Here is an 11,899-nt window from a genome sequence, read left to right on the forward strand (position 1 = left end):
ATTCTACACATCCACAGACCAAACACCAAACAGCCTCTGGCAGCTTTGTTTTCCACTGCCATGTCCACCAAAAACTTGTGGACTGACACAGAGTCTGCCTCTGGCAGCCAGCTGCATCTTCTAGTGTGGCAGTGAGCAAATATTAAAGCAGGTAGTGCAGTGAAGGAAGGAAGGGAGTGAATGGGCTTAAAACTGCCTTGTCCTCATTGTGAGATCATACACTGTATTCTGGAACATTTCACTCAGTGGTTATGAAAACCATTAGGTTCCTTTATTAATGAGAAAAACTAGTAAGTTAAGAATTGATGTCAGTTGATGAGAATGTACCAACAGTTCACCCAATAACACGTATAGAGAGAGCAATGCTGTGAGGAGGAGAATCTGCCAGGATTAGTAATACATTAGGTGGATTAGTAATTAGTAATACATTAGGTGGCTGTATTCAGCCATATGCATACTCACTGCGTTCTAGTTGCAGGCCAACACGGGATGGGTACCACTGGGGACCTGTTCCAATCACAAAGCATGGCTGTTAATTTCATGATAGAAAAGCTGAATTTCTGTTAGGTTTGGGGTGGGTTTTTTTCAGCTGATAGCTACAGAAGTGAGATGGAATAAAAACACCTTTCTTTTGGTCTTATCTATACAAAGAGAATACAAGAGAGCTGAGAGAAGCACACAATATACACCTTAGAGCATAAATCCCTTCTCCAATTTGAGTGTTGGAAGGGCAAACCTCAGTGCTGAACACTCCATCAGCACAACTTGTGTGTGCAGCTCTGGGAAATATAGAGAGGATACTGTTTATTGCTGTATTTGCCAAAACTCAGTACTAAATGTATCAGCCTTGCCCCTCCTTCTAAAAATATGCCCGTGCTAGAGTCTGGTCCAGGACTTTGTGTTTCCCATTTAGGAATGTAAAGCCTAACTAGGGATGTGCAGCTTGTATTAGCTCTCAACCACAGATTAATCAGGGAAATAGAGACACAGAAAGCAGAAGTACATGGGTAGCTAATACTGGGTGACTTATGACTTCCTTGATACCTCCAACTGGAGGATGTTTCCTAGAAGTAGATTTTTAAATGCTCTAGTTTAAAGGTCATTCCAAAATGCACAATGGCAGTTGGCTGTTGTTATTGGATTCCCTTTGGTGATTTGGAACAGACACCTGCCAGGTTGGTCTCTAGCTGCATTTGTTTCCCTTGGTGTCAGATTGAGCAGGGAATTGCCACCAACACACTGCACAGGGGATCATGGCTGTTCAAGTTGTTAATTGGCCAGCTCTTTAGCTCCTCTGTGCAGAAGGCTGTGCTTCTACAGCTGTGCTGCTGAATGGACAACACAAACATTCCTCCTTTGCATCACAAGTACAAGTAACTTTGTTTAACTCATACACACTCTTTTGTTTGCAGTTGAAGGTTTTTAGGGCTGACCTAGCACATTTCTGGGCTCAGCTGAAGCAATGTGGTGAAAACTTCCATAATCCATGGTGTTGACTGACATATGGGGGAAGCAAAGATTGTCAGAGAAAAGTGAGGATCCTGCTGCAATATCACCATCCCCAGCCATTTCTACCACATTTGTTTTTATTTCCTTTGACACATCTGACGACAGTTGATAGCCTGAAGGAGATTTGTTTTGTCTTTTCAATTCAAAGCCTATGTGAAATTGGTCAGATTTTTTTTAGATGTATGTTACAACTCTTAGTGATCCTGTGTTTAAGGTACAAATATTCCCCTACCTCTAAATGGAAAAAATTGTTTGTAGCGACTGTGATCAAACGTGGAAACATTTGCCCCAAGAAGCTGTGGGATCTCCTTCCCTGGAGATAGTCAGGCCTTGTCTGAGGATGACCTTGAACAGTCTTATAGGACTTTAAAGTTGGCCCTGTTCTGAGCAGGAACCCGGATCTGGAGATGAGCTGTGGAGGTTGTTTCTACCCAAGTTATTTCAGGGTGATGAGGAGAGCTTGTTCACTCCACCAGCTGCCAGCTGGAGGGGAAGGGAGCTGTACACGGTGTGCACAGTGCAGTGACACTCAGCACACTCTCATTTCAAAAGCATTTGGTCTGACTTTTGTAGGCAAGAACAAGCATTAGATGAACCCATGAACCAGGGCTAACAGCAGGAGGTGAGACATCCATCAAGTAAGTTGCAAACATTTTTTTCAAGGTACCACAACAATCCATGGATATTAAAGATAACAAAGGGAAGATAGAGAAGGAGCAGCTGTCTGACTTGTCAGGGAAGATATGATTTGCTCCAGGACAGCAGATATCAATAGTTATTTGGGAGCCTGAAATGCAATGTATTTGTGTTAAATTGGAATCTTCCCCCCAGCTCCCCCCTTCATATTACAGTATGTTTCAATAAAAGTCAATTTACCTGATCCTGTGGCAATGCTTTTTTAGGTATGGCTCATAATCTTCACAAGGGCAAACAGAGGTTGTGCATTTAAGCACGTCATCCACATTTCCAGTCCTTTACCCTCAGTACACCATTATGTTCAAACATACTCAAAGATTTAGACAGATGGAAGTGTGCCTTTGCTGCTGCTCGCCTGCAGTGACCTTGTTATTACATCAGTGTGTCTCTGGTTTCCATGCCGTGCTTGGAAAGCTGCTTCCAGAATACAGTGCATTCTGTTTCCAGGCCGTGCTTGGAAAGTGTATTCTTCTGGAAGGATCTGGAATTAGCTGTTCCTTCCCTGCTCTTACTGTTGGTAGGGGGCCACTAGCTAATGTCAAGTGGAAATGCTAAATGGAGTGGGGGATAAAGTCCAAACACGTTTCTGTGTTGGTTTGAGCGAGATCGCCAAAGCTTCCCACTTTCAGTCTTTACTGTCAGCAGATTTTAGCAAGGCTGTTCCCAAGTTTTAGCTGTCCAGGGTCCTGCACAAACCAGCGTTGCTTTCTGGAGAGAAGTGTGACCCCACAAGGAGTCTGCTCTCCTGCCTTGATAAGGCTCCTTTCAGATAGGAGATCTCACACATTCCAAGGCGACCTGCTCACCACTTGGTAACAGTCAGACAAATGGGCCTTGGCCCCACCTGTCACCACTTATTTGCCTTCCTCCTATGACTATTTTCCACAGGGTTCCTCTGAAAATCTCACTAGAACAGCTCTGGATTTCTGTTTGGCAATGTGGGAAGCTATTCCAATCCAGCCTGCCTATGGCAGACACACATTCCTCTCATTCCTGTAGCAGGAAAGCTCTCTTTTGTCTAAAAAGTGAAAGGAAGCCAAACGGAGGAGTAATTATCACTTGTATAAATTCTTGCTACCGCCTGTCAGAATGAGGGGTTGATGGCTCTCTTTGGTATCCAGAGCCAGGGCTGTCTGCCAGAATAGCTTCACCTGGCATCAGCAGGAGTTCAGGAGTGCATGTGGAGAGTCCTGCTCCCAGACAGGGTAAACACACACACTCACTAAGGGCAGAGGCACAGCTGCAGCTGTGGGCAGCCCTTGAAGGCCTCTCTGCACTCCCGCACCTGGCAAAGTTCCCCTTGCTTCCAATCTAAAGCTGAAGGGTTTCTCTTTTGCAGGGTTGTTTTGGGAGGGGGGAGGGGCAGTTAGCAGTGTAAAATTTCCAGTTTTTTCTTATTAATGTTTTCCATTACTGCCTCCTGCAGAGATTAATGGCAATCCAAGACCATGGGTGACAGAAGTTTATCTTGTAACTCCTGTTGCATCTAAGATCAGGCATATATTAATATTTACTTTCTGACATTGTGACAGCGCATCAGAGCTCAGCCACAGCAGGTCACAGTCTCTGTATAATCCTTGTGGTTAGCAGAGCTGTTCAGCTCCCTTATGCAGGGTTTATGGGTTTGGATATGCATTTCACACTTTTAACAAAGTTCTAAAAATAATATTTCAGCCCACTTATATCCCAGACTGGCTTTGACTTGGAAAAGCAGCTATAGACTGTCCAGAGAATAAGAGTGGCCATGGTGGTTCAAACCACAGATCTGTTTAGCCAATATTACATCCTCTAATGTTTAGTCAATATTGTGGTTCCTCCACATCTATTACATTTCTACCATTTATGTAAAACAGCTTTGGTTCCTCTCTTTGCAGCATCATTGGACAGCTTTTGAAATGTCTTCCTAGTTTTCCATCTCTACTTGGTTACGTCTAGTCTGCTGGCTTATCCTTCTCTGGAAAGCTGTTTGCCTCAGACCTCAATATGGTCACCCCCCAGTGGCAGGCATGTTGGCACCTGAAAGCTTTATCAATTCCTCAGCTGAAAAGACATTCACAAATTCCTTGAATTTAAGTGACATCAACTTCATTCTTCACTGAGCAGCCTGATTCAGCTGAGGATGTCCCTGACCATGCCAGAGGGGCTGGACTAGATGATCTCTGACTGTCCATTTCAACCCAAACTGTTCTGGAGTTCTGTGAGTTATTAAAGACATAAACATAACATACATTCTGTGTGTTACAATTCTTTTATGATTCAGACAAAGTTATATCTATGTATACAGGCTTCCATTAGTCTGGAAGTGTAAACAGTTATGACAGGTCTTAAGTATTTGACCATATTCCATCTTCTCTAGGAGGAATTTGTTCCAATTTTGTGTTAAAAACATCCATACATTTATTTTTAAAAACCACCTAAAATATTTTAATTCTATGATGTTTAAGGCATCCTAATTTTCCCAAACAGGATGGTATTAGCTTGGAAAGTAACTCAATGCTTACCTTTAATAACCTCTTTTAAAAACTGGATCTGAGGAAAAACATTTAATTTTGTGTGGGTTATTTGTTGTACCTGTCCTTATTTAAAAGAGAAATTAAAATACCAGCAAACTGATAGGACATATAAAAATGGACAGCCACCTTTAATTTTCCCACCTTAATTTTCCCAGCCAGCTATGGAATTACCTATTAATACTGGCTATAAAAAGGAGATGTAGTGCTGTCAAACAACCATACAAATACCAGCTAAAATGACAGCCCCAGTGTCATGCCCAGCTGCCAATACCACTGAGCAAAATGCACAGAAAACCAAGTCCTGCTGGTCCTGCTGCCCACATGGTGGGTTTTTTTCACTGCCTGTATACTAGAATCCCAGTAAATTAATCAGCTAATCCTAGGAAGCAAGAACAGTAACAAAAGGCCCTATGCAACTTTAACACTGTCCAAAGGTACTCTATCCACATGACTCAAACTGCCCTTAATGTGTCCTCCACCACTTAAATATCACAAGACGTTTTGAAAATTTAACAGCTAAAAAAATCTAAGTACTTGGTGCTTTTCAATAGTTGTGAAAATATGAAGGAATTGATCTAATTTTTATTAAGTTTTGTAAAGAATCTTCTACAAAAATATTAATGCACTGTCTGCTCTACAGTAAATTGCACAATAAAATGCCCATTTGTCACAAAGTATTTATGAAGTTATGTGAGCCTGTATGAGAACAAAGGTAACGTGATGAAGAACTCCCTTGCTGGGGAATTTGGTGTTTTCTTTAGAATGCAGATCTGCAAAAGCTATTCTACTGGGGAGAGAGGAGTCGAAGAAATGCAAAATACAACTTACAGACACAATTTGGAGATAATTAGCAGATTGACTTTCCATCATCAGCTAATTTTATTACCAGTTAAATTGTTTGCTTCTCATTGTATTTCATCACCCATGCATCTCTAATAACAAATAGCCTTAATAATTACAAACAATACCTGCTGTGATATGAATAGGGTGATATGAACAACAAAATTACTATAATCAATCATCAGCAGCATGTTGTTTAAATTTGCAGAAATAGTGGAAATTCCAAGGAACCACCGTGGCACCAACCTCCCTTATCTGATCACAAAAATGTTGCACATGAGCTGAGAAGTGTAACAGCAGCTGCTCATGTGAACTGAGCATGGCTGAAATGCATTCCACCACCTTAACCAGATGGCAGTTTTGGTATCCATGTAGCAATAAGAAGACTTTGCTAGGAAAGATTCACATTTTAGTATGTGTGGGTGTGCTGGCTTTGTGCATATTTAGAGACAGGCAGATGATCTTAAAACTTGCTGAGATCTTTCCTTGACAAGTAAACACTGAACAAATACAGCTGTCCCTTGTCTGTGACCTTAGACAGTGGCCATGCTGTTGTCTCCCTTGGTTGCCGCCTCCCTGTCTGAGTGTTCCCAGGAACACTTCTGAGAAAACAAGGATAGAGACATCACCATGCTAGCAACCACAACCTTTGCAGGGCTGAAGTTTGCCTACTTTTGCTTCACTGAGCTGACAGCAGGAAAAGCAGGATGCTGAAATGACTCGAAGCTATTGCTTTCTGCTTTTATTTGGAAAAAAAGGCTGTGTGATTTATTGTGCTAACATTGCACTCAAGTGATTCCTGAGCATGATGGCAGAAAGCAAAGCACACCAAAGAAATCACAGTAAAACTAAGCTCAGCCACAAGATCAAGAGAGAAAATATCTGAAGTGATTACTTACTGTGCTTGCCTCCACTGTAATAAATGGCAGCTGCTGAGAGCGGCAATCTGAATGATCGGCCCACTTGAAGAATTGCAGCTCTCAGCAGCAAACCTGGGGCAAGCAGGGCCACAGCATGTCTTCACATGGCCCCTCTCAAAAGGCCCTCTTTCGCTGCAGGCCAAGAGATGTTTTGACACACTAAGTCACCTGGGTCTATTTTCCAGGGCTAGTGCAGAGACCAGCTCTGGCCAGGCCCCCTCCAAGTACCACTCAGCTGACACCAGACTGAGCTCCTGAGCCCACCAGGGCTCACAAGGGTCAGGCTACCAATTGTGTGCTGCTTCCACCTCTTGTTAAATCTTTAAGGCACAGGGCTGACCTTGGGAGGGCACTTTCTGGATCCAGGATCATTCAGCTAGGCTCTGTTTTCCTGGTAGAAGGACCTTTGAGAGGGTGTATCAGAATATTTAAAGAGCGGGAGCAGATCTTAAGCTAGATCCATGATTTTATGGGAAGTTAGTGAAAAGAGTAGATCCAGTAAAATCTCAGCAGAGTACTGAAATGGATGCTGTTTTTAATGGCTTCATAGCTGGGGATAAATCCCTTTTCTTTGTCAGCTTTTTTCTCTGAATATTCTCTCTGATTTGTTTCATTTGTAAGTTTTCCAGGGAAGATCTTTGGCCATGTGTTTTACAAAGGCACCTTGAACTCTAGTTGCTATGGGGACACAAAAAAGCACTTTCTTAATGGCATGTGGAATTTGAAAAATTAGCTATTTGATCCTAAGCATCCATTTCTTTCCTCTGGTTTTTGCTGTACTTGAATTTATCAAGCTACAATCACACTGCTGGCTGAGGGAGAGCAGGCAGTGAGCTGGGTGAACGGCTGTCTCCAGACACACTGGCCAAGGCCAGAACTTCCACAGACTACTAAGCAAGTAAACCCCAGCCTGACTGAATATCTGGCTAAATGCTTCTGGTTTACCTGTTCATTTCATTATTCCCATTGGCCTTAAGTGTTTAAAATCTGTGACCACCTATTTTTCCTACATAAAGTCATGTAACAGTCACCCTGGCAGCTCCACTGAAGCCTCACCAGAGAGACTGGTCCGGAAGGTTTCTCAGAGCATACCTAATGTCTCTATAGCACAATGCACAAAATTCCTGCAGCCATTCCTCTTAAGAAAGCTGTCAGAATTTTGCATTTCTTTCCCAGGATCTGGCAAAAAAAGGATAGCCGTGTGCATATGTTGGCTCCTGGGAGCAGTTCAGCTGCTGTGACTGTGCCCAGATGTGTAGCTTCAGCCTGTAGGACTCAGCACTGCACCTTGAGTCACAAATTTACTTGACTGCATTTCCATTAAAAAAACTTATATAAATGCCTGAACTTGTTGAGGAACAGAACATTCCCCCCATGCCTTTTTTTTTTCTCCACTGAAAATAAAAAAATTAAGTCTTATATTTGAGCTATATTCTGATCAGGCAATAATGGACAAATTTCTTAAGAGTCAGCATAGTTTTTCTTAATGGAGATTGATTCTTATTAGTGGTAAACAAAATATTATTTGTCATTTGGATGTCAATTTATGTCAGTGACAGATTAACCTTTCAATGTTCCTTCTGAAACAGTCTGCAAATGAAAGCAACTGTAGAATTTCAGATAAGCAAAAAGCATCAGGAAAAAAAAAAAAAAAAACAACCAAGCATGCAACATTTAGATGCATATGTTAATATTTTTCTACATTATTTTTCCTTTGCAATTCCAAAAAAATCAAGGAGAAATGGGAAAAGCCAGCCCTGTGCATTTCCATTTTCCATGTAGCCTGCTGCAGAAAGCATAATTAATTTTGATCTTTCTGAGTGAATTTGCATTTAAATTAATGTGCGTGGGCAAAGGAAGGGAAAGGGAATGAGACTCACCTTCTATTTCATTAATAACAGCCACAGACCAGAATACAAAGAAACAAGAAAATAGGTACTCTGACAGGCCTGGAGCTGGAAGGAACTTTCCCGTGGGGGACTGCCCTTCATCAATGCAGGGAGGTGAGGAGGTGCTGAGCATGTGGTGCTGCGCAGGGACAGCAGCATGACCCCCACGGGGCAGTGTCACTGCAGTGCTGGCCCCTCACCCTGCCCTCACTGTGGCACAGTCACACACTGCAGGGTGGCAGGGGGTGGTCAGTGCAGCTGGGATCTGCCTAATGGGTTCAGGCACTCTTTGGACCAGGGCTTCCATGCACTGTAACTGCACTGGGTTTGTGTTGGAGTCCAGGACATCCCTCTGGCTGCCCTGGCTGTCTCGAGATCCTGGCAGGGGGCTCGGAGACCTTGCCATGAAGCCAAAAACACCTGTAGCTTCGATTTTAGCCCATGGAAAAAGCTGTCAATTTTATATGAGGAATTACAAGCCACAAGGGTTTGAGTAGTGTGGTAGTTGAATTAACACAGGGTGAAAAAAGTAGAATTTTGGGGCGTTTTTAGAATGGCATTCAGAGGACAAGATGGAGGGATTTGGGCATGTCCTGACCTTCTTCTCCTTCTTCTTGTCCTCCATGTCTTGGTGTGATGGTGACACTTTTCTATTGGTTTAAGGTAGAGACACACTGTCTAACATAAATGATAGATATTGGCACATTATTGTAAACATAGTATATATAGTTTTTAGTATAGAATGTAAACGCCACCCAAGGCGGCACACAGAATCCCATGGCTGACCTGCTAGACAGAGCTCAGCAGGTCAGAGAAAGACTGTTATAGATACAGAAAAATAAACAACCTTGAGAAGCTGATCCTACACATTTCAGACTCCTTCTTTGGCTGCACAGGCTGGGAGAACAAGGACTTTTACAATCTTGGGGTCATCCCAACACCCAGACCCCAAGAGGTTTGCTTCGTGTTCACAGACAGTTGTGCTCTGGCTCTGAAATGCCAGCCCAAATTAAAAGAGAGATGAGTAATTAATGCCAAGTGAGGACCTGTATTCTGGTAGTTGTCTTTGCCTTTGAGTCTCCCATCTCCACCCTCTCCACTCTGGAAAATATAACAAAGATAATTGTTCAGGTATCAAGGAATGTGAGAACTTGAACAGGATTCTCTTCCTAAATATAAGCTCTGTCAGTGAAGCCTTCACATGAAGGGCAACACAAACCTGAGAAATTGCACATTAAGGAACGTACATTTGCCAAACTAAGTATGCGTTTCAGGGCTGAAAAAGATCCTTCCTTCTCTACCTTCTTGTCCATAATTTGGCATGGGATTTCTAAAAATACAGCTTAATATTTGGTGGTTTATGGAATCACTTGTTGTCTATCTCAATCCATAAATGCTCAACTCTCTCTGCTGGTGTGGAGTTGCCAGCCCAGACAAGGTTTTCACTGGCAGCAAAATAGAGTATTTAAACACAGGTATTTGTCCATCCTCGTGATCTCAGGAAACACAGGTAGTAAGCTATTTAGGCCTGTTTTAAAATGTTGTTCCTTTTAAAACCTTTGTTCACGCTCATCCCATGCCAGGTTCTGAGGGAACAAACAGTGCTGTGCCTTGCAGTGTCATAGATATGCTGTGCTTCAGGACACTGATAACACAGGTCACTGCTCCCTCACTTCAGAAAGCTCTGGTGTGGCTACTGCTGCAATCAGCATGGCTGCTGAGTACATTTAGGTAGCAGCTCTCCACAGAGCTGCAAGAGGAACAGAGAGCAGAGAACTGGTGAGGTCAGTGTTTCAACCCAGTGCTGTTTGCACACTGCCTGAACGCACTCCGGTGACAGAAAAGGTTACAGCAGGACTGGAGCACTGCTGGTTTTATATTTCAGTATCAGAAAGAACACAGTGGTCCAGCAATCACAGCTGATACAGAAAAGATGGCTCAAAAGCTCATTTGTGCCTTCCCTGCTGATGTACTGGGAAGAATCCTACCCCAGGCTCTAGCTGTTTCTTTAAAAGCGTTCCACAGTCAATTAGCTAATAAAGTATGCTAATTAAGTATAATTTTCTTTAATATTGACTATCCAGGGGATATTGCTCTCTCCAACCACTAAGCTAATCAGGATGCCTTCCCTTGCTGACCCCCAAAGCAATGTGGGTTTTGTGTCTAATGGCCACACCAATGCCATCAACAATAACTGAGCATATTTGAATTGACACAATTTCATCCTCAGAACAAATTAACTTCTCATAAATTCATTGGTAAATTCACCACACTGAAATTAATCCCCACTAAAACAGGGCTAAACTGTTATTTCTACAGGAGCAGTGAGAAAAAGGCAGCAGAGATCTGCCCTGCTCTGGCAGCAGATCAGACACTAGCATGGGAGCTAGAGGCAGTCATGTTCCACTGTCCTTCCTAGGAGAAGCTTATTAGGGCTGGTTTAATTCCCCCATCCCACCACTTTACTTAGGTTGTGGAAAGGCTTTTGTGCCTCAGAAGCACTGCTATGAGGCTTGAGGGGACCTTATCACTCTCTACAACTCCCTGAAGGAGGTGGTAGGAAGGTGGGGGTCAGGCTCCTCTCCCAGGCAGCCAGTGTCAGGATGAGAGGACATATCCTCAAGCTAAGGCACGAGAGGTTCAGGCTGGACATCAGGAGGAATTTCTTCATGGAAAGTGTTCTAAACATTGGAATGGACTGCCCAGGAAGGTGTTGGAGTCACCATCCCTGGAGGTGTTCAAGAAACAACAGAACAGGGCACTCAATGCTGTGGTCTAGTTGACGAGGTGGTGATCGGTCAAAGGTTGGATGCAATGATCTCAGAGTCCTTTTCCAACCTAAAAGTTGATCAGCAAAGTACTTTTCCACAGCTTTACAGACACAGCCCATAAGGGACTTGATTGTGGTGCTACTGCTTGGTGAGTTTTCATTCTCGTATCTGAGGGGGGATGTTTCATCCAATCTATGTGGCAAACACTTCGTGGCCTTTGAACACCTCTACTGCTTCCCCTCTGTAAATGTGATAGACACAGCTCATCCAAACTGTTTGTGCACTCTGAACTTGCAGCCTAATGGCAAAACATAAAAAAAAAAAATTGATTTCCACTAGTATGTATTTAAACCAGAGCAACATACGTTGTTCCAGTATAACTCACACATCATTTGTTTCAGCAGTGAGTAATTTTCCACAGCAAATGTATTCAATATCATTGCGACTGGGGACAATTTAAAAAGAGGCAAAACTCTGCTACATTATTTTTACTGTGAATCATTTGTTCACCTTCTTGTCTTTGATGCATTGCTTTCATTAACTTGAAACAGTTGCAAATACCAAATTTTGTTTGAAAGCTTTCTTATTTTGGTTTTCTTAGGGTTTCTTTCCCACCATGCACGAATAAGAAAAGAAAGACAGAAATAGCTATAAATATGAGAGAGGGCTTGTGTCTAAACAAACACAAACCAAACCACTATCACAGGGTGAGATCTTTCACATTAAGTTCTGAACAGCCCCCCTTGCTCTTGTGCTCACCT

The 11,899-nt window shown here is 42.7% G+C and overlaps 1 protein-coding gene across 1 annotated transcript in view; it reads right to left on the reverse strand.

Moving 5' to 3' along the window:
• Positions 1-11,899, reverse strand: part of TECRL (trans-2,3-enoyl-CoA reductase like) — a 58,399-nt gene that overhangs the window by 24,695 nt on the left and 21,805 nt on the right. The window contains exon 3 of the mRNA XM_053974886.1: positions 463-507. Within this exon, the coding sequence (XP_053830861.1) occupies positions 463-507 (45 nt within the window). The remainder of the gene's footprint in view (positions 1-462; positions 508-11,899) is intronic.

The sequence above is a fragment of the Vidua macroura genome, chromosome 4 (genome assembly GCF_024509145.1).
Source record: "Vidua macroura isolate BioBank_ID:100142 chromosome 4, ASM2450914v1, whole genome shotgun sequence".
In the NCBI taxonomy this organism is placed as follows: Eukaryota; Metazoa; Chordata; class Aves; order Passeriformes; family Viduidae; genus Vidua; species Vidua macroura.